This window comes from Balaenoptera physalus (genome assembly GCF_965194825.1).
Source record: "Balaenoptera physalus genome assembly, chromosome: 13".
NCBI lineage: Eukaryota > Metazoa > Chordata > Mammalia > Artiodactyla > Balaenopteridae > Balaenoptera > Balaenoptera physalus.
The window spans coordinates 14,790,290-14,817,982 of record NC_138892.1 but is presented as its reverse complement, the minus strand read 5'-3'; the positions used below and the strand labels follow the sequence as shown (position 1 = coordinate 14,817,982).

At 46.8% G+C, this 27,693-nt stretch overlaps 2 protein-coding genes across 5 annotated transcripts in view; one reads left to right on the top strand and one right to left on the bottom strand.

Moving 5' to 3' along the window:
- The window catches only part of SYN3 (synapsin III), a 456,423-nt gene that overhangs the window by 228,871 nt on the left and 199,859 nt on the right, over positions 1-27,693 (bottom strand). The gene's annotated exons all lie outside the window — the stretch shown is intronic.
- TIMP3 (TIMP metallopeptidase inhibitor 3) overlaps positions 13,662-27,693 on the top strand; it is a 56,425-nt gene continuing 42,393 nt past the window's right edge. Inside the window, exon 1 of the mRNA XM_082421026.1 lies at positions 13,662-14,110. Coding sequence (XP_082277152.1) covers positions 13,993-14,110 — 118 coding nt within the window. The 5' untranslated portion in view covers positions 13,662-13,992. The remainder of the gene's footprint in view (positions 14,111-27,693) is intronic.

Below are 27,693 nucleotides of genomic sequence, written 5' to 3'. Positions count from 1 at the left end.
TGGTGAGGAAGGGCACAGATCCTGCTTGGCTAGGATGAAGCCTAGAGGTGGGGGTGAGGCTGGGACAGACTCTGGGGCCAGAAGGTCAGGCTGAGCAGCCAGGCTCTATCAGGGAGGCAATGCATAGGCACAGAAAGGAGCAGTGATGATGTTCATTTAACTAAGTCTGCCCTTCCTCGAGCACCCCAAAAGGCTTTAAAAGCCAACTTCTAAAACTAGCTGCTTATTGCCGAAGATACCCACACAGTCAGGAGAGCACTGCTTCCCTGTGGTGTGGTTCCCACCTAGTGATCCATGCAACATTCCAGCCTCTCCGTCTTGGGACAGGAGAGGGTCATGAGAATGCTGGCGCTTCACACACTGTTATATAATTGTCCCTGAGGAGGTGGAAGCAGACAGCCTCTGCACATTTTTAAAAAATGCCCAGAGAGGGTAATTAACTCATCCAAGGTAGCACAGGTGGCAGAACTTGGATTAGACCACCAGGGTGGTGGGTTCCCATCATGTGTTTACATTCTTCTTTCTTGGTACCACCACCATTACATTACTAAAGCGCTCATAGTTAGCCCTGAGTCCTGATTCCTTCCCTTGAAGTGCAGACACCATCTTTGCATTATTTTCTAAAGTAGCTGTGCATGGGGGAAGGCTATGCATACTCATCCCAAAGCATGGCCTTCAGAGTCAGACAGACCTGGGGACATCGCTTCCTATGGGGTGACCTTGGGCAAGCTATTTAACCTCCCTTCCTCACCTGGAAGATCAGGACAAGGATGTTCAGATTGTTGGGTTGTTGTGAAGATTCATTATCTCGACATATTTATTGACTACTGATCTAGGTGCTGTGGATACACCAGAGAAAAGATAGACAAGGGCCCTGACCTCAAAGAGCTTCTATTTTAGATAGAAAAGACAATGAATAAAAAATAAACAAATACGTTTTTTTTTTTCCAGACAGCAATAAGTACTGAAAAGGAAATAAACTTGAAACACAGGGCAATGGGAGGCACAAGTGACTGGGGATGGTTGTCTTACTTCAGCCAGGGCAGATGTCTCTGAGAATGAGAAGGTGACATCTGAGCTGGAAGCTGAATAACAAGAAGGAACTGGCCATGGCAGGACCTGGGAAGGTCAAGGGAGGAGATGGGGCAGTCCTGGAGCAGGAACCGAACTGGGCTTGGTGAAACATGGAAAGGAGGCCAGCATGGTGAGCTCAAGGGAGAGTGGGAGAAGGACAGTGATGGTGGGGACTACATCATGCTGGGGACGGAAGCGGGAGGCACTTAGAATTCATTTTAAACGCATGAGGGATCCAGAGAGAGTTTTGAGCAGAAGAGTGATACGGTCTGAGTTTTTTTCTTGAAAAAAGATAACATACATAACGTTATTAGTACAGGACCTGGCACAGGGTAGATAGTTAATAAAGGAGAGCTAAATCATTGTTTACCATTCCTAGGCAGCACCACTGATCACTACAGACTTCCAGAAGGTGGGTGGCCCATGTGGGCCTTCCATCTAGAGGTGGTGCACCTGGATGCACCTGACTAAGGAAGGAGAAGAGCAGTGGGAACTATTCCTGACCTTTGACTTCCTCCCTCCCTCCTGCCGCCGACCCACCCCCACACCAAGGCAGATGCCAGCTGTCTCTGCCAGGCCAAGGGGTAGGATCCCTGGGCCTCCAGCTGGCTCCAGCTCCAGGCCTCTGAGCCGCCTTCACAGCGCTGTAAAAATGCAAAGCATTCCAGCCATTTTAATTACTGGGTGTTGCAGAAGCCAGCAACCAGTTCATACAAAGGAACAACCGACAAAAAATGATTTTTCAACATGCCTTTGGCCTCTCCCCTCCTTTCTGCCTGAAATCAGCCTCCAATCACTGGCTCCTAGGCCTTGAAAAGCACTCCAGGTATGTGTAGTCTCTTTAAGAGTTTGTTGACGTGACATCAAGATCTTTTTTCTCTAAATACTTGAGGCAGAGGCAGTTCCAGCTACCTTCAAGCGGTTTGGAAAGTTACTGGTCATATTCTTGACATGCTAAGACTATCACAGGGGCTCCATATTATACACACTGAGAACTTTGTTATAAAAGAGTTCAGTGTGTGGTGGGTCTGTCTGGGCACCAAGTCAGGGGGCTTTTAGTTCCTGAAATTCCAAAATGACCACATTATAAGGTACTCCCAAGGCATGAACCCCAAACACAGTATTCCAGCAGTGCTTGGATGTGGAGAAGAATTTCTTAAAAGTTTGTAATGTGACTAGAGAAACCTCCAAGTTCCCTAATTCTGGTTTTTCAGTAGCTCCGAAACACTTTCCTCACTAACAATCTAATCTAACAGTTTTTTGGGGACCTACTGTGTGTCAGGCATTGGGCTAAGTGCTCAGAAAACTCAATCAGACTTTGTCAACTAGCTCGCCTCCTAAAGAGGGAAAATGACACAGAAAATGACAATCCCAGTGTACTGTGATGAATATCAAGTCACAGATAATCTCTGATGGTGGAACCCAGCTTGGGTGGAAGGAAAGGCTGCTTGTATGAGATGATGACTAATGATAATAATAAGATTGCCTTAATAATAATATTGACAGTGGCCACTCATTGATGGCTGACTCTGTACCAGGAGTTCTGCTAAATCCTTCCCGTGTATCATGTTTATTCCTCACAACTCTGTGAAGTAGGCACTAATGCTGTCCCTATTTTACAGATGAGAAAACTGAGGTACAGAAAGGTCACTTGTCCAAGATCACACAGTTTATAAATGGCAGTGGTGTGCTGGTACATACTTAACAACTAGCTCTCCAGGACAAAAAGCTTGGTTTGTAGCATCTGCCAATTACTATGGTATAAATACTCCCATCATGGCCAATTTTAAGTTACCAGTGTGATGTCACAGAATGCAGAGTTGGGAAGACTATTTCTGCCATACAGATTCAATAGCTGGAAATAACCTCAAGAGCATAGATTAGAGTATAATGTAATAAAATAATGAAGTGATGAGTTTTAAGTATTCATTACCTGTGTTTTTAATATAATTTGTTTGATTGTAAGTTTATATAATTACATTTTTAATAATAGCTGTGTTTAACAACTGACTGGGAAAATTCCAGAAAATTTAACCATCAGCTCTCATAAGCCAGGGTGAGGCAGCTCCAACACACCACTGGGGGCTCCAGAACCTCACTTTTCACCCCTCTAGACAAGTAAGAGGTAGTCAGGTAAGAGGAGGAAAGGCACTACAGGCCAAGGGAACAGCATGAACAAAGACTTAAGACATGGAAGTAAGAGAATAGACAACAATGACATTTAGTGTTTGCAAAATGTTTTCAACCCATCACTGGAGTGCAGAGAGGTGGTAAGGAGCACAGAACTGGACGCTGAACTTCCAATTCTGGTTCCACGACTTATTAACTGTGTGATCTCGACCAAGTTACTGAACCTCTCTATGCCTCAACTTTCTTTTCTGTAAAGTGGGTATGATAATAACAGCCCCTACATCTTAGAGTTTTGAGAATTAAATACATTTGTACCTGTAAAGTACAAAAACAGGACCTGGTACATAATAAATCCTCAATCAATGTTAGTTATTTATTATTTGATCCTTAAAACTACCTCTGTTAATTAAATGTTTGTCCTCACTTTATGGAGAGTAAATATAAGTTTAGAGAGAAACTCAGTAGATGGAGGAGATGGGACTAGAATAAGTGTTCTGTTTCTAGCTTCTGTGCTCATCCCAAGGCAGAAATCACCTTGACCCCATGAATATTATTCTTCAGTAGGGCCTGCTGATGTACTCTCTGCCCTACTAAGTGTCCTTCTGATAGGGACCATAGCTGACTCATGTTCCTACACACCTTGATTGATGGGTGCAAGGCATTCTGGGAAGGAAGACCCACCCAGTGACAGACATTGGGCATTGGTCCCTTGTATCCTTGCTATTTTCTGCGTGTTCACCTTCATCCTGAAGAGGCAGGCTGGAAGGGTGGTTAAGAGCATGGACTCTTGGGCCAGACTGCTCTGGATTCAAATTCCAGCACTGCAGCATCCTGCCCATGTAATCCTGAGCAAGTTACATAATCTCTCTGTACCTTTGTTTCTATACTGAAGAAAAAAGGGATGGTGAGGATAATCTCGTCTACCTCACAGCTTTCATTATAAAGATTAGTATGAATTAATATACACAAACTGCCTAGAAGAACACCCTGCACTCAGTAGGCACTCTGTAAGAATTAGCTATTACTATCAAGTTTTGGTTTCCTTTGCTGCCTCCTTCCCCCCATCCCTTCTTTGGGTATTATGTACATGGTCAAAGGGAATAGGATATGGGAATATGCTCTTCCTTCATAAACACAGATTGAGAGACAATAGGCTACTTGATGGCGGGGGTCTCATTCTTCTCTATAGCTGTAGGGCCACACCCTGGTCCATACAGGTTCTCAGTGAGAAATTACTATGTGTCAGGACTGTGCCAGTGCCTTATTCACTGTACCTTGTTTGATCCTCATGAAGATCCTATGAATTTCTCTTCCATTTTACCATTAGATATCTGAGGCTCAGAGAGGTTAAGGAACTTGTTCAATGTCACAGTGAAAAAGTGAAGAAGGATCAAAACCCAGGTTTATTAACATCACAAGCCTTGGTCCCTAACCCCCTTGTCAGTCTGCCTTCCAGAATCTTCCATTGGGAAGTTTTGAGAGATCATAAAATCTAAACCCTTGGTTTTACATTTAAAGAAAGGGGGTTTATTGATTTACTCATGGTCACTCAGCTATTGTGTGTGGCAGAACTGAGACAAAAACCTGGTATATTTCCTCAATCGTATGCTTAAAATTTCAGGAGGAAATTAAGCCATCTTCAAAAGCTGTTAAAAAATACTGATCACTATTCTATCAGCTTGCCTCTAGATTCTGGGCCCTTTTTTGGTAATACAAATGTAATTTTCTGGTGGCACCTGTGCAAATTCAGAGTAATGAAGGACCTAACCTTACCCCCAGATATTGCCTGCCCTATGATTTCTCCTGCCTTTTCTCCACTGCAAACCAGGTCAAACAAGAGATGATGCATTTCACTTGCCTGCTAATAAAAGCTCCCTCACTGGCCCTCCTTGTGGAGGTACCATGTCTCCTTCTGCTTGGTTGCATCATGCAATGATCAAGAGCTCTGACTACTCAATGGGAACCCAAAAGATGAAGAGGAAGTCACCAGCACTTCATGAACCTATGGGTACAGTGACTTTGCGGTCTCCAGAAAGACTGCTGGTTTGGAAAGAGACCTCTAGGTCTGAATCACAGCTCTGCCACTCCCTTCCTTGTAAGAAATTTAATTTTTGAGCCTCCGTTTTCTTGGCTGTAAAATGGACATAAAATAGTATCTACTTTTTAGGGTTGTGAGGATTGGAGCAAACACTGTATTGAAAGTGCCTGTACATAGCAGGTACTCCACTAATGCAAGTTCCCTTTCCTTTCTCTTGCCTTAGGAATCTTTTCAGTTTATCATCCCAAGGTTGATGAATGTTACAGGACAGGAAAATAATTATTTACTGTATTTCTCTCATGGGCCCAGCACTGAATTAGAGGAGTCTGGAGTGATGGGAAGATGATGAGATACTAAGGGGTCTAATTTCTTGTCTCGCCTTTGCCAGTAATCCTGTGTGACCATAGAGAAGCCCACATCTCTGGACCTTCTCCTATATCGGTAAAATGAGGGGGTTGGATTTGATGACCCACAGGTCTCTCCCACCTCTGGCTCTCTGTCTCACCATAATATGGGTTTCCAAACACCTCCCCATTTCCTGGTAGGGTGGCCCAACATCTCATGGCACACTTGACCCTCCTGTTATAGTTCACACCACCCACTATTGTTTTCACGTCTTTCTCTCCCACTAGACTGGGAACTCCTTGAGGGTAGGTCTGTGCCTTGTTCACTGTTAGATCCTCAGTGCTTGTTGTGTATTAGTGGACAACCAGTCAATGTCTAAGGAAATTGGAAGGAAGGAGGGCAGGAAGGAGGGAACCCTGTACTTTCTCTCCAGAGCTGATGAACACACTGTGACATGCAAGCTGTGATGCAAATAGAGACTGTCAGTGGAGCAATGGAAAGAAGGTTTTCTGTCTTCTGAGCACTGAAGCTATAAATTCACACACCATGCATGCGCTTAGCCATCTGTGGCAGTAAATCAAGACACGGTAAGGCGAGAGTTCAAAACCCAAAACCCAAACTTGTTGACCTGAGGGTCATTATTGGAAGGTGACTGTAATCTAAAATATAGAAACCAAATGGATCATGATATTCCTGGTGCAGAAAAAGTCTGGGCAAAAGAAGGGAGGAGCGGCAAGTCTGGAGCAGAAAAACAGAAAGACCAAAGGGGTTAAAGTGGGCAATATGTGTCCGGTCTTGTCACTGACCAGGGAGAGGGACTCTTGCGAGCAGGTGTGGGCATTGTCGTGCCCTTGGCCAAGGATTCCCCTCAGCAAGAAGGAGAATTCCACAGTATCTCAGCTGAAATAACCTTCTGACCTCATTCCCTGTGTTCAGACTCCATACACACCAAAGCAACTTTCTGATGAGAAACTAGCTTCATACGAAGCTCTCTATGATTATCAGGGAAAATATATGAGGGTCATGTTGACATGACATGACATGACAATTAAATCTCTCACTGGAAACAAAGACAATGGAATTTGCTGGTCTCTTTTGAATCCTAGTGTCCCTGGGACTGATTAACTCTGGGAGCTGAATCTAGTTGACTTTCTGGACCCAAGAAGCTGGATTCCAGAAACTCTATTATGGTGAATTTGTGAAGCTTATACACTGACTGTCCCTCTCCCTATTTTCTTTGCCATTCATTGGTTAGTTTATTCTCTCAGTATTTGGTTAAGTGCCTACAATGTACAGATGCTGAGGTAGAGACTGAAAACGCCCCTGTATTTGCTTGCTGTCTAAGGGAGAGAAAGACGTATTAACCACTAGGGGCAACAGAGTGTGGGAGGCACTGTGGAAATCTGGGGGATACTGTGTGGGTGGGAGGGGAGAGAGGAAGGAGAGACCTCGGGGGAGCGGTCAGCTCCGCTGAGGCAGAGAGAGGGTCAGGAAAACATCCATGAGCTGATTCAAGTTGAATCCGGAAAGATAAAGATCCTGACAGATGAGACAGAGGAGGGTCAGGAACATAAAGATGGAAGGTGGATTCCAGGCAAAAAGTGCAGTGTGAACAAGCCTCAGAGGCAGGAAACTGATAGCCAGAACCTAAAAGGTTGGAAGATGGGAACGAGGGCATAGGTTGGAAGAGATAAGCAAGGACAGGACATGCTGTTGTGTAACTGCAGCGGTAGCAATCCCACTGTATTCTACTCGAATGGCCCTCCTCTGTGGGGCCCTGGGAAGAGCCAGATCACAGAGGGCCTTGTATGCTTTTCTTTGGAGTTTAAGACTGTTTAGAAAGCCATGGAGAACAAACGAATCAGTTTTAAGCAAAGGACAGCATGATTTCAGACTTACATTTGAAAAACTTTATACCAGCAGCAGTGCAAAAGTTGAATTTGATAGAGAAAGACTCTGGACAGAGGGAGCAATTATGTGCCTATTGAAATTGTCAGGAAAGACTATCTGGGCCTGACCCAAGGCAGACATGGTGGGAACAGGGAGAAAGGGATGGTTAGAAGAGGTGTGTGGAGTGAGATTCTACTGGGCTTGGTGAATGATGGCGCCACTGGCGGGGATGGGTAACACCAGAGAGGACTGAGAGGAAAAGACAATGAGTTTGGACCCTTAGGGACTGAGGAGGCCATAGGCCCTCCAGGTGAAACTGTCCAGGGGGAAGTTGGATCTAGACAAGAGCTCAGAGGGATACTGCTGCTTACAGTGTCCATTCTAGTGCACAGAGCAGAGTGGTAGGTGGATCCAGGAGAGAGGGTGGGATTAGCCAGGGAGAGTGTGGAGGCTAGGAGGGAAGGGAAGGGAAGGGATGAGAAGGGAGCCAAGGACAGAAAATTTGGAAACACCTACATTTTAGTGGCAGGAAGAGCCTAAAGAGCCTTCTAAGAAGACTGAGAAGGTGCAGTTGGAGAGGCAGAAAGCAAAAACCCAGAGAGAGTGGAGTCTCAGCAGCCGAGTTCAGAGAAGGATGTGACCAACAGCATCAGATGCTCTTTGGGCATCCGCATTGCACAGGATAAGTCAATTTCAATTCCAGCAGGTTCAACTGAAGAGAGCTCAAGCACCTTGACAGAAACAGGATTTGGAGCCCAGTCTGACAGCAGAGCAACCCTATGTCTGTCTGTCCATCCCATTCCCTCCAAAGCCACACAGCACCAGGCAGAGACGCTCATGTGCGTCTTCTGTGCAAAGCTGAGCATGCAACCTTCAAAGCAACCACAAAGGAGCTACTCATTTTTAAAGGAAAAACACACGAACTCCATGGGCATAAGGAAGACATTAAGACAGGGTCGAGGAGGAGAAGTTCTGCCTCTACTGCATATTACCCTTCACAGAAATAATCGACCAACTGAGCACACAGTCACTTAAAAAAAAAAAAAAAGAGCAAGTGCTCTAATATTAGCTCTGTTTCCCATCTCCCACCACCCCAGAAAGCGGGGCACAAAATGTCTCCACCGTGCACATGTGTTTTCTGGCTTAAAATCTCTGGGAGTAGTTCTCTGTGGAAAGAAATGCGAAAACCCCAGGATTCAGGTGAATTCAGCCAGAGACTCACACTAAGGGGTCTTCACTCCCTGGCAGGGCTGGGGGAGAGCTGGGGCAAGAGACGCCCTGCAATTTTACTGCCATGAAATTGGCTCCAGATGGAAGTGAGGAAAGGTGTTTACTCCCTGCTGGTGCCAGACACAGAGAGAACCTGAAGTACCTACCACCTTAGGTCCATAATTCCCCAGTGCTGGGCAGCAACCCTGCTGAGGATCTGGCCAGGGCTCATGGTGATGGGTGGACCAGGGCTGTCTGTTGCTTGGAAAAGGCTATTTTGAATGTAATGACTTTCAGATGGACTGTGGGTTTGGGGAAAGCCACTGAGGCTGGGGTCTGGAAGAGAAGGGGCGGGAAAGAAAAGAGGTGTTTCCCTACACAGCAGCAGAAATGTCTCACATCTTGTCAGTACCTTCACCAGGTTTAATTTCCAGAGGCCAGCTCTGCCCTGGAAGGGTAGGACCGTGGCATCCTCTGTTGTGTTCCCAGATCTCCCCAATCCCCACAAACCCATGATTCACAAGTATGTAGCTTCCTGAGAGCACGGCTCCCCTTGGGTTGACATGTGGCCAGCCTGGGGGTGGAGAAGCTGGGCAGCTGAGGACCCAAACGGGATGCTGACTGAGAGCTTTGTGGCCACTGCAGATGGGAGGGGTTAGCTTCACCCACTCAAAGGCACCCACACCCCACTGACTAGCATGGAATTGTGCCTCTCCCACCTTCTCAGTGAGATTGGCTGAGGATGCAGGCTGAGGGAATGGGTGTTCTCTGGCTTACAGTGCCCCCTAGCACTGGCCAGAGGGATAGGGCTCTGTGAGCTCTCCAAGGAGCTACCACCTGCCTATCTGAATACTGGAAAGGGGCCAGTGGGGCCAAATCAATTCCATTCATTCAACCGATACTTACTGACTTCTTTGTTACCAACACTGGATCTTTATTACCAACACTGTCTTCAAAGGGCTTACAATCCAGGAAGGTAAACAATCACTTTACAGTCAGACAAGTGGTGTGAAAGAAAGAAGCACAGGATAACATGGAAGGGGGTTGATAAAGACTGGGGATGGGAATCATAGAAGGCTTTCTGGAGGAGGTGACATTTAAGCTGTGATCTTAAGGCAGTATAGGAGTTCAATGAATTTTGGAAATAAGGTATGGAGATAACAAAAGGCATATTTCCTGACCTTTTAGTGCTTATGACCCAAGAGGCAAAAAGACAGATAAACAAGTAATTACAGAGGGGCTCTATCAGGAACAAGACCCTCAATCTCTCCTATGCCTTTGCCATCACAATCTTTGTTTTCAGCCTGAGTCTTGGAGGAGAGAGCAGAAAGCAGAATAGAAACTCACTGTTGATTGAGAGACTGATGGACATGCTGCAGTCTCGGTCACGTTTGATTTGTCTCAAATCTGTTTAAATGGCAAGATCTATCTTCCCTTCAGAGACATTCACCTTGCGCTTGAGACTTTTCCATGGATTCTGAGACTTTCCAGCCAGGGGGGATCTTGGAGATCACTGAGTTACATCTTTCATCCAACAAACAGGAAAACTGAGTCTAGACAGGTGAGGTGACTTGCCCACACACACAACTGCTCTGCAGCAACCTTTGGAACAAATCTCAGGTCTTCCGCTTTTTGTTTTTCACCCCAGCCTCTTTTTGTCCCCCAGAAAGAAAATTTTCATGTGTCTCTTTGCAGCAGTATGTTTGAAATGTTTTCACAAGGTATTAGATAATTTAGAAAGGGAAAAATAAACACAAAAGAGATAAACCTCTGAGGAGTACAGAGTTGTATTCATTATGATTGGCTCAGAGGTGATTATTATCATAACAGAGAACGATTTAGTCAGTGCAGGCAGAATTCTCTACTTCTTGGGCACTGTGCAAAGGGACTCTGAAACTCATCTATAGATCTGAAATGCAGATTCAGGACTGCAAGCGGCTGCAGAAGAGTATAAACATTAGGTCACGTGCTGCAGCTGCGGGGGCTGAGGCCCATGAGTGGGTGGGAGAGAGCCCAGGTAAGGAATCAGGCAGCTGCAGCAAAATCTTGGCTCTGCCACGAGCTAACCGTGAGACTTCGGGCAAATCCCTTCACCTGTCTGAACCTTATTTTCCCCAACTATAAAATGAGGATGGGCAGTCTCTGAGGTCATTTTTCAGGACCTCTAAATGTCTATAAGAGACTTCCATAGGTTCTAGCATCCTGGAACTCGAAATGAAGGGGGGTGGACAAGACAGATTTAGAAATTTCTTCAGTTCTTCTGGGGTTTATAAATCTATCATTGTCCTTAGCTGTCAAAAGAAAGTGGGGAGCCGGTATCTTCATTCTTACCATTAGCCCCAGGCCCACTCCATCCAGCTTCTGAAGTGGCCTTGCAAAAGCAATTCTTACAAATTATAGGTCCATGGACACCATGACGTCCGGATTGATGGCTGTGAGGTCTGCTTGCTGGAGGGCCTGACCCCAGCAGTAAGGCTCCCCTCTACAAGGATTCATGAAGCTGGCTTTCTCTTTTCCTCAACGTGAGGACGGAGCCGACCTCACATGGATGGGCAAAGGGAGTCCCCTCAGGTTAGACATTAGGGAGAACTTCCCAACTAACAGGGAAGCTGAACTCCAAAGACACTGGCCCAGCTTAGGATAGGGAGCGAAAGAAAATAAACCAAAAGGCAATTTTATTACCTTTCAGCTCGGAAAACAATGTTTGCTCTCACACTTACATAATTAAGAAGCTGCCATAATCAAATGCTTCAGATGCTTTCTATACAGAACCTGCTGCTTGAAGTTCAGCGAAAGTTATTTCTGATACTCATATTCTCGGCAAGCCTTCCCTTGGAGAAACTACTGGTAATTTGGACAAAACATTAAAGTGAGAAGAAAAGAGAGAAGAGAGGGCCTCTACACGTAAGATGCTTATCCAAAGTGGATTTGGTCTGGAAAGGCTTATAAAACCTTCCACATGACTGGCACCGTGCAGGGATAAAGGAAACTCTAAAATCCAAACAAGTATGCCCTCATTCAACCTGGATCCTTGGAGTGGCATATAGAGCGTCCACTGCTCAAGACTCAATGGGTTGCTGGCCACACCCATATCCATGTCTCCAGGGACCCAACTTTGCACTCTGAGGGCTAAAAAGCAGTGTGGCCAAATATCTCAGGCCTCAAAGTCTTACTAGTGTGGTTGGGGAAATAGTACAACTATATCCCATGAAACAAGGAGCAAAGTTCTAAAGTAAACCCCAAGAGAAGGAAAGCCCTCTCTAGGTCGGGCTATAGTTAGAGTTAAGGTGGGAAGGGTCTTAAAAGTTGGGAAGGGGACAAGACAGAAAAATGTGGAAACTAGATTCCCTTCCTCATAGCTAAAATTTTTAAGAGGAAAAAAGGAGCATAAAAAATGTTCTTGGAAATACCATTTCCAGTGAAATTTTCTGATTCTCCCATTCCAATGTCACTTCTCTGAGGTGTAAACAGAGGAGTTTCTGAGAAAGAGGTTGAACTTGTATTTCTGAGCAGTACTTCCTAGTCCTTATTTTGTTCCAAACTTTTAGCATTTCTATTGCCAAATGATTTAAGTCTCTTTCCAAATGGGATGAGTTGGGAGAGAAAGTGAGAGGGACCCAAGAATAGAACGATAGAAGGCTCCAGCTGCAAAAGGGCATTTGCACAGTTAAAGCTAACTGCCGCTAAAGTCCAAGAAAATAAAAGCCTCTCTTAAGGTGGGAGTGAGTGAATTGAGTTCCTGGCTGGTTGCCAAGTAATGTCACTTTTCTGTGCCAGTTTCCTCATCTGGAAAGTGTGAATAATACTTGGTGTTTTTCCTATCTAAAAGGATTACTGTGAGATGTAATGAGGTGAGGTATGGAAAATATAAGGCAGAATCAAGATGTTACTGAATAATAAAAACAGTCATAGTATTATTAGTTATTAGCAGTTATCCATTTATAGCTCATAGTCTCGGATCCTGGATAGTTCTCCAGGATCTGGTTTTATCCCAGTTTTGGATCAGTTCACCCTCAAGTTCCTTGCTGAAGGATGGAGACCTGTCTGCCCTAGGTGGAGTTACCATTTCCTCCCGCCCTTTCTACTTATTGTTTTTCAAATAGGCTCAGGGACTTCGCACTTGCTGTTCTCTCCTTCCAGACTGCCACATGCTGAGGCTTCTTGTTCACATCTCAGCCAGGATGTCACCTCCTCAGACAGACTTTTCCTTACTATCCCATAGACAGGAGCACCGTCCCCAGTCATTTCTAACCCATTATTCTGTTTTGTTTTCTTCATGGCACTATTACCTTAGAAAATCACCCTATGTACTCATGTATTTACTGATGTATTGCCTCCAAGTTCCAAGGGAGCAAAGAGTTTGTTTTGCTCATCCCAGCATCCAGGACAGTGTTGAATGACTTCACAATTTACTCTGCCTCAGCCCAGGAAACAATCTTTTATTACAGCCAGCTCCAAAAGGCAGATAGCTTCCTCCTGTACAGGAAAGTCAGGGGCGGCGATAAGGGGTGGGAGTGTGTGGGGGATGGTCATCAACCTGCTTCTTTCCCTTCTGACCCTGCTCTCTCCAGAGAAGGTAGAGAGTTAGCCTTCACCTATCCTTTCCACCAGGCGCAGTCAAGGTCTCCAGGGCAGGGCCACCTCTGACCTGCCAAGGGGTTGGTGGTAGTTGATTCCGGTTTGGGTCAGAGGCGTCCAGAGGGCGGGGTGGGCGTGTGGCGAGGGTGCAGGCGGGAAGGGCACGGGGGCGCCGCTCGGAGGGCCCCTCTGCCAGTGCGTCTCGGAGGCACGTCCAGCCCACCCACTCGCGTGCCCACAGCTGCATTATTCCCTATAAGGATCTGAACGGTACGGGCGGCCCCGCCCCGTCGCCCCGCGCCCCCGGCCCCGCCCCTTTTTTGGAGGGCCGATGAGGTAATGCGGCTCTGCCATTGGTCCGAGACGGCGGGCCTCGCGCGCCCGAGAGGGGGTGCCCGGGGGACCCGCGCTATATCACTCGGCCGCCGGGCTACCGCGTAGAGCAGGCAGCGGGCGGACGCTCGGACAGCTTCTCCTCCTCCTGCTCCTCCGGCTCCTGCTGCAGCTCCCGCTGCTTCGCCCGGAGAGATTGCCCACCCGCCCAGTCGTGCACCAGCGCCGAGGCAGCCTCGCCGCACCCCATCCCGTCCCGCTGGGCACTCGGAGGGCGGCGCGCCCGAAGCCAAAGTTGCCCCGCAAGGGAGGGCGGGCGAGCTCAGGCTGCGGCGACCCCGCCGGCGGCGCGCAAGGCAACTTTGGAGAGGCGAGCAGCGGCAGCGGCAGCGGCAATGACTCCCTGGCTCGGGCTCGTCGTGCTCCTGGGCAGCTGGAGTCTGGACTGGGGCGCCGAGGCGTGCACATGCTCGCCCAGCCACCCCCAGGACGCCTTCTGCAACTCTGACATCGGTAAGCGCTCCCGGTGTCCCCGCCGGAGCCCCCGCGGTGCCAGCTCGCGCGCTGCAGCCCGGACTTGGGCGCTGCTCCGGGTGGCATGGCGAGCCCCGCTCCTTTTCTCTGCCTGGGCTTGGGACGAGGTGGGGATACTCAGGTTCCTGGGGCAGGGGTTCCGGCATGACCGAGGGGGGAGATGCCCTGCAGAGAAACCCACAGAGGCTGAGTGAACCCCTTGCAGCCATGCTCTTTTAGGGCGTGAGGTCCTTACCGGTCCTTTTGACATCTGGAAAATTTCCCTTTTCACTATCACGGGAGGACGGGCTGAGGGAGAAAGGTGGGGAGAGTGTTTCTAAAACTTGGAATGCCAACTAAAGTGCTGGGATGATGAATAGTTAAAAAAAGAAAGAAAGAAAGAAAGAAAGTTGCCAGCCATGTGCAGGGAAAGTTGCAGGAGAGAGAAACTTGAAGTTTTCTGAGTTTTCACCATCTCCCCAGTAAGTTCATTCTTTTCACTGAGACCTAACCCCGCCTCACACTCCCCTAGGCAAGTGCTAACGGAGCTTCTTGGACTGCCAAGTTTGGGTGGATTTAAGGGGAAAAATGAGAAGAAAGCGGTGGGGTTGACCCTCCCCGGAGGAACTGTATTTGAGAGTGTTGATAGCAAGCAGGAGGTGGCGTGTGTGAGGGATCACTTATCACATAGCTGTGAGAATTCACAGGAAGGCTATTTTTTTTCCTTGAATGTGTGTGGGGAGGGGGAGACTGAGCAGTGGAAAACAGATTTGTCACCAAAAGAAAAAAGATGCCAAGGGTCACATCATGGTGACTATTCCAAATCGGACTTAGTATCTTGATTAGAGACTCAGTAAGAAGTAGAACCATATCAACAGCCTTGAGAGTGTGCCCTGGGAGAACTTGTTTGGGAGTGTTCGGGACACTTGTGCATGGTTGGCCAGAGGTGGAGTAGCAGCTGGAAAACATCTCTCCTCTCCTTTCCAGCTCATAAGGCATGCAAGTCCAGTGGCCCTTGGTGTGTGTGTGTGTGTGTGTGTGTGTGTGTGTGTGTGTGTGTGTGTACACGGGCTGGGAGGTGTGGTAGGACACAGTCTAGCCACCCTCTGCCTGTGCAGATTCAGAGGTGAAGAATGGAGCGTGTGTGTTTTAAGGAAAGTCATAAAGGGGAAAGAAATTTTCCACTGGGTCCTGGTGAGGGCCTCCTCAAGTGTGCTGCAGGGGAGGAGGGCGGCGAGGCAGGGACCTGGCGGGGAGGGGCGCCGCTGGTGGCCCTGGCGGGCCTAGGAGAAGCAAGGGAGGTAGCTGTGCTGAGCAGGTCAGTGCAGTCGGCAGGCACGGGCGTTTGTGTGGCCTGGGGTCACTCGTGTTAGCGGTTTCCTGGGGCCTGTGTTGTGCACCTTTCCCTCCCCCCGGGGGAACCTGACTGGCCCCTGGGTTTGTGGATTGCCTGGAAGGACTCTTTGGGGCTGCCTGAGGCCTGGAAGCTTTTCTTTCTCCTCCTCTGACAGCCCTCACCCAAAAACCCCTTGGCCCGTCCCCCCTCACCCCGTGGGTGTCACTCCCGCCGGAGTAACGCTGGGAGCTGCTGGCGGTGGCAGCGGGTTCTGGTCTTGCTCAGGGAAGAGCACATACTCGGGGCCTGGAGCCAGCTGGAGTCAGGGCGTCGTCCCCTGCTTGACAATGGCTTGGGTGTGTTCCCCTGGGTTTTGGTGTGTGGGGAGAGGGAGACCTCATGCCTCCCCCTTGCTCTTGGCTTTTGGGTTTCCACCCTGGAAGTTCACCAGGGAACAGTGGAAACAGGAGCAAGGGGACCGCTTCCAGGGGGGGCACTGCCTGACTCTGTTCACTGCTTAGGTTTCCTGCTGTGTGTCTGGGCTGATACAGAAAGTTTCTTGTAATTTCTCTGGATTTATTTAAGAAATCCTCCCACATCCCCCTCCTCAGTAGACTGCCCAAAGAAAAGCAAAGTTACCAGGAAGTACCCAAAGACAAGAACATTATGGTAGCAAAAATAAAAAAGAAACAAAAAAACTTCGATACTGCTGGCACCGATCCAAAACTGTTCTGCCTCGGTTTGGTGCGCTGCACTAGTGGCAGGGATGAGATAATGCTTTTAAAAATGGGAGGTGTGGATGTGGGCTGCCGGCTTGTTGACCTCTGCTGCCTTACAGTACCCTGCTGGTGTCCAGTAGGTGGCTCCCAGTATTCCTAGCTCATAGCCCTTCTGGTTTCCACTCAGTCTGGGTTGATGCCTGCCTGTTCTCTCCCTGAAGAAAATGTGTAGACGTTTCCATTCCCCTTGACCCCTACGACCCCACCAATCAATACTGTAGTCCATGAAAAATGCTTCTGCCAGCCCACCAGCTTCCTCTTCCAGGACCTTCCTGGCTCTTTTCTCTTCGTGGCCAGGTGCCATGTTGCTAGGTGAAGGCCCTCTCTAAGGAATCCCCCATGGCCTTCCCTCTCCTTTCTCCTCATCCACAGGTGTCTCTTTTTGCCTTTCTCCCCCAAAGCCCTGGGGATTGGCATTGCCTTCTGGGTGAGGAGGAGTTAAAAGGTGTTGCTATGGCAACTCCAGGCCCTGCACCCTAGCGAAGTGTTTAGAAGAATAAACTACATGCCGGCTTATAAAACATACTGTGGCAGAAAGAAAAGGACTTGGCAGCAGCTACGATGTCTGCGGCCCCCTCCCCACCAGTCGTTGCCCCTGAAACTCTTGACAAAACCTTGACTCTGGAGGAGGGAAGGGAGGGGACTAGGAATGAAGAAGGCAGCCTTGGCCTGCTTTCTGCTCCACAGCTCTGTCCAGCTAAGGAAGGGGTGGGCAGTGCCAAGAGCCTTCTGAAAATTGGGGTATGTGTGCCCGTGCTTGCCTGCGTGCGTGTTTGCATGTGTGTGTGTGTGTCTGTGTGGTTTCTGCAGGGGGCGGGAGCAGTAGAGAGAGAGAATTTTGCTTCAGAATGCCAAGCTCTCCTTTGCACAGAAGCATGGGGCTGTGCGATAGAGTGCTGGGGGCCTGCCCCCTGAGCCTGTTGGGAATTCGAGAGTGAGGCTCAGCTTGGGGGCCCACTGCCAGCTCTGGAGGATGGTCTCTGGATGTCTCCGAATTGTTTTGACAGGGACCAGTGCCAGCAGATTCTTTTGGTATCAGATCTGAGGTTGTGGTTTTAGCAAAGAAGCCATTTTCAAAGAAGCCTGATCTATTCTCTCTCACTCACAAACACGCAATTTCACTTTACACTGGGCTTTGTGACTTAAGGAAAATAAAAAGGATCAGACTTCAGAGAGGAGCCAGTCACTTGGGGAGCGGACCCAGGCTGTCGACATCTTAGTAACTCTGGAAAGAGGAGAGCTGCTGTTTGTAGAAGGAGGGAAGGGACATCTCACAGACTCCCACTAGGTTCAAGCACTTCTCACATCCCGTGTCTTTCATCCACCCAGCATCTTCAAGAGTAGGTATTACACCTATTTTTTTCAAAGGAAAACACTGAGTCTGAGAGGGACTGTGCTTGCTCAAGGTCACCCAGTTACTATATGGTAAGGCTAAAGCCATTCTTAGTTATGCCATTCTTCCAAAACTTTTCAACTTTCAATTACCCTTGATATTCTAAGGCAGACGACGCTTCCTAGGACCAGGATGAAATGGACAGTTAACATTTGAAGAATGCCTTACTTATTTATTTGGGGAGTTTTCCTTAGAAATATGAAGACAGCCAAAATGGCCAGAGGTTTTAATTAAACATCATCTTATGGGACTGAGAACTAATTTCCATCATCCTCATCATATTAGGCTATAAATAGAGAAAATTAAAGGAAAATTTCTAATGTTCTTTGGCTATTAGAACTGGAAGAGACCCTCAAAACCACCAAGACAAAGTAAAAAAAAGACTCGATTTGTCTCACTGAGGCCCAGGGAAAAGCAAAGCTAATGGGGACAAGAAATCTTGGCCTTCAATACTCTTACCCTTCTGGGTGGGGACGAATGGGGGCCTCCCAGGGTGAGGTGCCCAGTCTATGCAGACTCCCAGTATGATGGGAGGAAAACCAGAGAGAGTCAGGAGACTGGGTGCTGGGCTGGCTGGAGAAGGTGCCCCTCCCACAGTTCTGTGTCCCTTTCACAATCCCTGGATAGATAAGGCTAGAAAAGTGGCCACAGAAGTGGCTTGGGTGGAGGGACTTTTGTTTGTTTTGCAGGAACAGCAGGAACCATTCAGCTCCGCTGCTGAATGGCACATTCCAAAAGGTTCATTAATTAAAAACAAAAACAACAACACAATTCTCTATTGCATTTAGCTTTTACCATTCCAGCCAGTATGGACAAGGAGGCCCCTTCTTCTAGCCTTTGTCATAGTCAACTCCTGGGTGGCCTGGAGAGGCAGTGTGCGGTGGTAGAAAGGCTGTGGCATGGGCAGAGCTGGGCTTAAATCCTTCCTCTGGGGCTTGTTGGCTGTATGCACTTAAGCATGTTATTGGGCATCTTTAAGCTTTAGTCTCCTCATTTATAAAAGGGGAATAATAATCTGTACGTCCTTGGACCTTTAATTTTTAACCACATTTTAAAAATTACAAGGATAGTATGGATACATTCTATGACTATGTGTGTATGTAACTGTGTGTACATCTATATCCATCCATCTATCCATCCACCCATCATCCATCCATATCCATCTATCTATCTATCTATCATCTATCTATCTAAAATCAGATAAGGGTGAAGTCCTTTTTGATCACTTCCTCTAATTCTAGTCCCTTCCCTATGCATTTACATACATAGGTACTCACAGAAAATTAATAGTAGTTTTTTCCCTTGGAAACATGAGTGGTAGAACACTATAAATAGTGGAATACCAATATAGCATTCTATTGTTTTTCAATGAACAATGTGTTAGGTTGTTCTCAGTTAATATACATATAGATCTACTACATTTTTTTAATGTATAGAATTCCATAGGGTTATACATTTTAAAAAACTAATTACGGAGTGATTACTATGTGCCAGGCACCATTCTAAATAATTAACATGAATTAACTCATTTAATTCTCTCAAAAGTCGTATGAGGCAGGTATGCTACTGTTGTCTCCATTTTACAGATGAGGAAATTGAGGCTTAGAAAAATTAGGTAACTTGTTCAAGGTTGCTGCAGAGCCTGTATTTAAACCCCTGCAGCCTGGCTCTAAAATATAATCAACTACTATACTATATATTACATTACATTATATATCATATTATATAATATATTGTTATATACTATTTTTTTACTATAATAATATAATAGCCCTATAGGTATAGGTGTATATTTACTTAGCCATTCCCCTACTGATAGATATTTAGGTTTCTAACAGCTTTTCATCCTCACAAAGAGCACTACAACAAGTAGTCATCGTACAATCCTCTTGTTCATATGCACGGGTATTTCTCTATGGCAAATATACAATTTGGAATTATTGGACATAAAGTATGTGTGAACAGTTCCTGACAATTTGCCATCCAGAATGGCTGTGTAACACAGTTCTTTTCAGATATGCAACATGCATAGATGGAGGAACTATTACAGCCCTGTGCTGGCGATACTTTCATGCTTCTTTCAAATGGGAAAACAATTTATGAATTTTATTGACTTCCTGAGTTTTTTTCCCTTTTTGCTTGTCCCTTTATCCCTTTGACAGGGAGCAATATTAAGGCTACTTAGACCAAGTTGATGGGAGCTTTTTTGTAGGGAGAATGGGGCTTACGTGCCAGGAAGGCCATGGCCTTTGACTTGTTGCAGTTTTGGATTAATTCAGTTGCAGATGGTTTTATTTTTATTTTGCTTTAATACAAAGCAATGGGCCTTTCATTATACTAAGCTGCTTGACTTCAGGATTTGACACGAACCCAGGTTCGTGTTTTGAAGACATCTGTGCCGTGCGCAGGGTCTTATTTGCTGGCTCAAAGATGTCCCCTAGTTGAATAGGCCTGGCCAGGCTCATGGTGGCAGCAAGGGGACTCATCCCTTTGTCCCCCTTCTCCCCTTGTCATTCAATATGGAGGGCGCTTGGATGAGAGTGGTGGGATGGCCATAGGATGGAGGTGGACAGTGGAGAGGCGGCAGGGTGGGTCCTGGCCAAGAAAAGATGCTGGAGTCTCATCTTGATGGGCGCTAGAAGGGCTAGTTTAAGAGAGAATTTCACTGTTGTGATTAAAACCTTTCAGTAGACTCTTGGGATAAAGTGTCATAAAATGGCTCCAACAATGGCCATCTGGCCCCTGCCTACCTTGTCATCATCACTGGCCCTTCCAGCTCCAGCTGTTCCCATTCTCTCTCTGGGTCTTGGCCCATGCCCTCCCCTCGATTCTGAATACCCCTTGTTAACTTCTTATTCTCTGGATCTCACTTGATCCCTTTTCCCTGCCCACTTCCTGGCATTGGTGCAGAATAATCACACCTTGACCAAATTTTAAACATGTCGAAAAACACCACCTTTAGGAAAGAACAATTCTTCAGAGCTGCTTGGGAAATTCCCAGAGGGGGTTACTCTTGGGTTGACCTAAGGGCTGTGTACTACCCAGAGGGATGCATCTAACCCTCCTAAGAGAGGAGGCATCTGCTGTGTTCTCTGCGTTACTTGATAAGTCCAGCCCCACCTTCTGGACATAATACGCCACCACCCTCCCAAAGAAAAATCTCCTTTTTGGCATATCAGTAACCCTACCAGGTAGAGACTGCCCATCCCAGCTGCCTGGTGAGGCCAGAGAGGTGAAATCACTCGCCCAAGATCACACCACTAAGAAACAGATGAACCAGAACCTACATTTGCTTAGTCTACCTCCAAATCTGTGTCCAAATCAGTATAGACTAACGGCTAGGACTCTTTGGATTTGAGAAGATGCTACTCCTTTTGTAACTTCCCCACATTGGTTTTTTGATTCCCTGCTGTCGGAGTTCTCCTCCACATGCTTCCCTTTGATTTTCTTCCATAGCCAGCCTCTGCAGCCCCTGCCTCCCCTGCCACCCCCAGGTTTATTACGGTACAGCCCTAACAAAACCAAGTCTCGCACCCTATGTCGAATTCCTAACCAAGAACTCTTTCCACTTAATCAGCAGTTCACAGCCTTTTCAACACCACGGACTATTTTTATTAATTTTCCTTCAATGGATTTCATGTTTGGAAAATCACAACTTCATGTCTTGGGTGTTGATTATTTTTCCACTACAAAAACCAGTTAAACTATATCTGTCACTGCTGACCCTAGCCAGTCATTATTCTGATATAATCAGCTAATACAATTAACTGCAGCCCAAAGCAAAGAAACTTGGTGTTTGCCTAAGCCTGGGAAGCATTCTCATGGGTTATTGGATGATGGCAGTGTATGATTTGGGCTGGTTCACTAAGGTGCTGAAAAGAGCTCACGGACCCCTTGTAGACTGCTGTTCTTCACCCTCTGGGAATGGCTCTTTTCTTTCACACCAGTTTGCCACCTCCTCCTGTGGGCAGGTCCACACATCTCCCACCCTTGCCGATTTCTAGGTTGCCCACAGCACTGAGAACAGGGCTGGCGGAGGTGGTGGGTAACCAATGTGTCCTGGTTGAGTTGCCTAGCCATTCAGAGGGGGTGACATGGGCTCCTCCTATTTATCTGTTTTCCTGTGTTAATCTCTGACAGGCTGGAGCCGATGAGTACTGACTCTAGCTAAAGGAACTCACTAAACAGCGTTTGACAGGAGGTCACAAGGTGTCTATCCCAGCCGCAGTGGAACTAAGAGGCCTTTTTACTTGGTTGCTAAAAAACTAGTGTCTAGAGGAGGGGAGGGGGCCAGGACAACTTTTCCTGATGCCTTTAGAAGCCATCTGCGAGGCTGGGGTGGTCTGGCTGCCACAGAAGTGACGGTCCATGCTGCCCAACACTCAGTTATGATTTATGTTCACGTAAAGCCTGTCACCTCACGGTGGCATCCACGGTGCAGGGAGTAGAGACCTGAAGTATTCCCAGGCCTGCAGCCACCTGCTTTTTGTGGGGGTGGGGAAGGGAAGGAAAACTGAAAGGTTGGCTTCAGAGAGCCCAAGGGAAAGTGTAGCGGGTGGAAAAATAGAGTCCTTGGATGACAGAGGGTGGGGAGGGCGGGGAGAGGGGAAATCCAGAGCAGACCAGAGCCATTCCGGAACCAGAGACTTTGAATATTAGTTGGCAGTTATTTATCCCTCCCCCCCACCCCCAGGCCATCTTTGATCCCTCTCAGAATGAGGGTGCCGGGCACCAGGTAGCTCAGTTGCCTGCAGAGAAGCACTGTTCATTCAGAAATCTCAGAGCTCTTGCAATCCCCAGGTTAGAGCATGGGGAAGGTGAGCCTTGTAACCCGGGTCAGGCTTCATGAGGATGTGGTTTCGTGACGTGAAGGCTCATGGTGTTTGGCTAAGGTGCTTGCAGTTCATGAATTAGGATGGATCTCCTTTTGACTTAGACTTGATCATCATGAATAGACTCATAGCCTTTGAGATTTGGAAACATAGTACCTCTTGTGAGCTCTGCTGCTCACCTAGTGTGGTTAAGTTCTCTGGCCTCAGTTTCCTCATCGGCAAAATAGGGGGAATAATAGTATGTACCACTTTGGGTTGGTGATTAAGTGAAGAAATTCAGGGAAAATGTTTAGTACAGAATCTGCCACATACCAAAAGCTCAACAGATGTTAGCTTTTAGTAGTAGTGTTGTTATATTATGTGGCAGAGCGGGTATTCTCACTTTAATACTGGTGAGGAAAATGGGGCTCTGAGAGGAGACAGGATGTTTTCCAGGGTCACATACAGAGAGGTGTGTTTCAAAACCACAGCTTGAGACCCCCTCCCACCCAAGTCTAATGCTTTTCCACTTTGTCCCACTGCCTCCCACAGGACAGAAAAATGAAGTTCCCGCTCTATATTTTCACAACTCTCCACATTTTCGAGTCTTAAGTCTACTTGATCTTATTTGATTATCACAGCATTCCCACTGAGGAAAGCAGGACAGTGAGGGGTCATCGTTCCCATTTAACAGATGTGGACAGTGAGAACTAGTGTGGTTCAGGAGCTTGGCCACACAGCTGATACATGGAATTGGGATTGGAACCAACTTCTTTCAAGGCCAAGTCCTTCCCTCTTTTCCAGGGTCAGGTGCCTCCCATCCCTCTTCAGACTGCTTCAGCACGTTTGCCTCTGGTAGTCAGAGGGGATAGATGCTGGGGTAGTCAATGGGAGGGCCTGGGAAATGGTGATATTGAACTTGAATATCAAGTCCATAGCCCCGTCCCCATCTACCCCAGGGTTGAGAGATGCGCAGTGTCCAGGAGTGAGCACTGGCTGGGAGTCAGGACACCTGGGGTCTAGTTCTAGGTCTCCTGATTCTAGGATCACCTTGGTGATGTCAACCTCCCTGGATTTCAGGCTCTCATCTGTGAAATAGCAGGACTGGCTCTATGTGGCGTGTATGCACTTTTTCCCCACATATATTTATGGTAACTGATATTTTCCTGAATGCCTACTATGTGTCAAGTATTTCTGGCTTTAAGTTCCTTTGGAAGGGGCTCTCTATCTGAATAATTGAGCACCTAAATCCATCAACAACACCTTTTAGGAGGTAAGTTCTTTAGAAATGTGGTCTATAAAGACAAGAGCTAGGATCTCTGTGGTTATGAAAGCAGATGAGGGCTTCGTCTGAACAAAACCGCTAATGAGCCGATGTACTTTATCAGATGACATATGTGACCACCAGACTTCCTGTTGAAGCAGAGCTGATGTGCCAAACAGATAGCAAACTTGCAGACCTAGCTGATGGCTAGAATTAAAAATCAAGGTCACTTCAGTGTCTGTCACTGATCACTGGAGGGCTTGGTAAAAATTCTTTTGAACCCCATTAACACCACTACTGAAGCTGACAGAGAAGAGGTGGGATTGAGACTCAGTGCTCATGGGAACAAGGCCTTCCTGATCCATGGTCTACCGGAGCAGCCCCTTGCTCCAGAAAATTTGATTCAAGGCTTGGCTCAAACATCCCTATCTGAGAAAACTCCCCTCATGGAAGACTGGCTCGTATAAAGACCTGTGATTAAGATGTGTGTCATCTGATGGAACCTTTGTTTAAGTGGATGAGGAGGGGGTTTGGAAGACCCAGATCAAACATGTGCCCTATTGAGCAACTGCAGTGCACTCCCTTCTCCAACAATAGGACAGGGACCCCCAAAGATGTTGCGACTGTGGCTTCCCGATAGAAATACCCAGCAGAAGGACTGAGAGATGTGAGAGAACCCTAACAACATCCAGGTTGTTAACTGGGATGCAGTTCTGAACAAATGGGTGTGGGTGCGGATTCCAGTTCCTTCCTGATTGCTTCTCTCTTGGCCTGGGTTTCCTCAGCTCTCATCTAGGTCAGATTGTAAACCCAAATGCCTACAGACGCCAGTCATTGGAAGCTGCATGTTTGCATGTTAAACATATTGAATTATTACTCACGTCTACCAAAAAACATATATGTGTTTCCCCACTCTCTTGTTTTCCCACTTCAGAGTAATGAATGGGTACTAAAAATTATTTCTTTATTATAAGACAAACAACAAAACAGTGGGCAAATAGGATGAAATTAGTGAATTATCTTTGGCTTTGGAGTTGGGGAGAGCGATAGAGAATGGTGACGACTATGGAGAACTGAATAGTTCATGTCCCTTCAGAAGGGCACAGCTGCTGTCCAGCTCCAATCTATCAGAATGTGAGTCCAGTGCTGCCAGATTTCCAGTCTCTTAGGACAAGCTAGAAATCCAAGATTTTAACGTGAAATCTGATTTTTAAATGCTGGCACAATTAAAAAGAAACACACACACGTACACACGCGTGAGCCAAACAAAACATGTCCCTGGGCCAGCTTCAGCCCTATGGATCACCAACTTTGTGACCTTGAGTCCAGATAATCTCCTGAATTTCCTTTGGGTTGTAGGATCTCTGAGTGAATAAGAGCAACTGCTTTCTCAGGCAAAATGATGTACCTGTCCTCTGTGTCCCCAGAGGGTACAAGTGCTCATGCACTTGTTATCACACTTTCTGTGCTTTCTGAGGTGGTTAAGAGCACAGGTCCTAGAGTTAGACTGCCTGGTTCAAACCTTGGCTCCATTAATTGATAGCTTTACGATCCTGGACAAGTCAATCCCTCTCAGCCTCCTTTTTCTTATCTGTAAAATGGAGGATGCCATAATAGGACTCTTAGGCTCCTAGGGTGGTGGGAGAGTTCATTGAGATGATGGGAGTCACCGGCTTGGCCCATTGCCTGGCATGTAGTGACAGCTTGATAAACATCAGCCGTCATATTATTACCACTCGGTGCCTCCCCCTAGATGGTGAGCCAGCTGGAGTACAGGGAGTCACACACTACTCTCCATCCATTGCCCAGTGCATAGTAGGCATGCAATAAAAGTATGCTGAATGATGGGCTTCCCTGGTGGCCCAGTGGTTAAGAATCCACCTGCCAATGCAGGGGACACGGGTTCGAGCCCTGATCTGGAAAGATCCCACATGCCACGGAGCAACTAAGCCCGTGCACCACAACTACTGAGCCTGCGCTCTAGAGCCCACGAGCCACAACTACTGAGCCCGTGCACCACAACTACTGAGCCCGCGTGCCTAGAGCCCGTGCTCCGCAACAAGAGAAGCCACTGCAATGAGAAGCCCACGCACCACAACGAAAAGCAGCCCCCTCTCGCCGCAACTAGAGAAAGCCCGTGCACAGCAATGAAGACCCAAAGCAGTCAAAAAAATAAATTAAAAAAAAAAAAAGTATCTTGAATGAATGAGGGCATTCGAGGAAGAGAGCCTTCCAGCCTCTCCAGGCAATGGTGCACTTAGCTTGCGTGTGTGTCAAAGAGAGAGAGAGAGAGACAAAAGGAAAACCAGTTTTGACATGCTGGGCACGACCAGCTTAATGAAAAAATGCTGTTCTAAGCTGCTAAGATAGCAGATAGTGTGCTAAACAGTGGCGGTTGTCTTGGGAAATACGACCGAAGCTATTGCCCATCCTTTTCCAAACAGAGAAGGGACGAGACGTCTGGGAAACCAAAGTGCAGATGTCGAACCCTGGGTGCTTACATCATGGGAGCTTTGGCAGCTTGACAGATTTTATTTATTCAGGGCCCCTTTAAGCCAGAGGAGATTCCTAGAGGCTCTTAAAATTTAATGCCCCACCTGGATAGTTAACATCTGTGTGTTATTTTGTTTAAAAAAGTTAACTCCAAATAGTTCAAATTCCTTTGGTATTCCTGAGAGAAGAGTTTCTTACTGGGCAACGCACAAGCAGGGATGTGGAAAGGGTAAGGCTAGACCTGCACCTTCTGGGAGAAATAATACTGCGAGCCACAAACGTGGGCCATGTATGTAATTTTAAATTTTCTTGTAGCCGCTTTTGAAAAAAGGAAAAAAAAAACCCATGATGTTAATTTTAATACTATTCTTAATCCGATATTCCAAAATATTATCTTTCCAACATGTCATCGATTTAAAACATTATTAATGGGGTTTCAATTTTTTAAGTTTTTGAAATCCAATATGTATTTTACACTCATAGCACATCTCAGATTGGACTAGTCACATTTCAAGTGCTTAATATCCACCTGTGGTTAATGGCCACCTCATTAAGAGGACAGTGCAAGTCAAGACAGGATATGTGAATGCAAGCCATCTTTTTTCTCTCCTTCTCGTTGTCTTATGAGCTGTGCACAGAGATGTGGGGAAACTGGAGGTACACTGGGGCTACTGACTCAGCTTTGCTACAAGTGACTTTCAGGCCACAGGTCCCTGTGTTGTGATACTGTAGAAGCCATCTGACTCCTGCTCTCACTTGACAGATGGGGAACTGAGATCCAGAAAGGTAGAGGAGGTCGGCGTAAGAGATAGAGCTGGAAATAGAAAAACAGTACTCTTTGATGATATCTAACATTTATTAAATCATTTTTATATTCTAAGACCTTTTCACACATTATCTCCTTAAACTCTCATAACCACCCAATGAGAAGGCAGTGTTATTTCTGTTTTGCAGATGAAACGATCTCGGTTTAGAGGAATTAAATATTAAAGTGGCTAATATTTATTGACAGCTGTTCTAAGAACTTTATATACATGTTAATTCTACTATTTAATATAAACTTTCGTATTAGGAATTATTATTATTATGATCACCATCATTCCACTTTACAGATGGGAAAACTGAGGCCGAGAGAGGCTAAGTAACTTGCCTAAGATGCCGCTAGTATGGTGGGGTCAAGATTTGAGCCCAGCCTGCCTGACTCCAGAGTCTGAGCTCTTAATCACAACTTACGCCCAAGGTCACCCAGCCACACAATGGCACAGCTAGTATTTGAGTTGGGATGTCTGTTCCCTGGTTCATGGTCTTTCTTTACCATCCCACTGTACTGACTGGATCACAACCCTGTTGATTCCTAGCACTTTCTGCCTCGCTCTGCTGCCAGTAATGACCAGAACAGGAAGGCTCTGGACTCCAGCACTGATTGAAGGGTCCAGGCAAAACATGCGCATCTCCTCTGGCTTGGCTGATCCCAGGCTGCTCTAGCCCACGAAGGCCAAATTCCTGG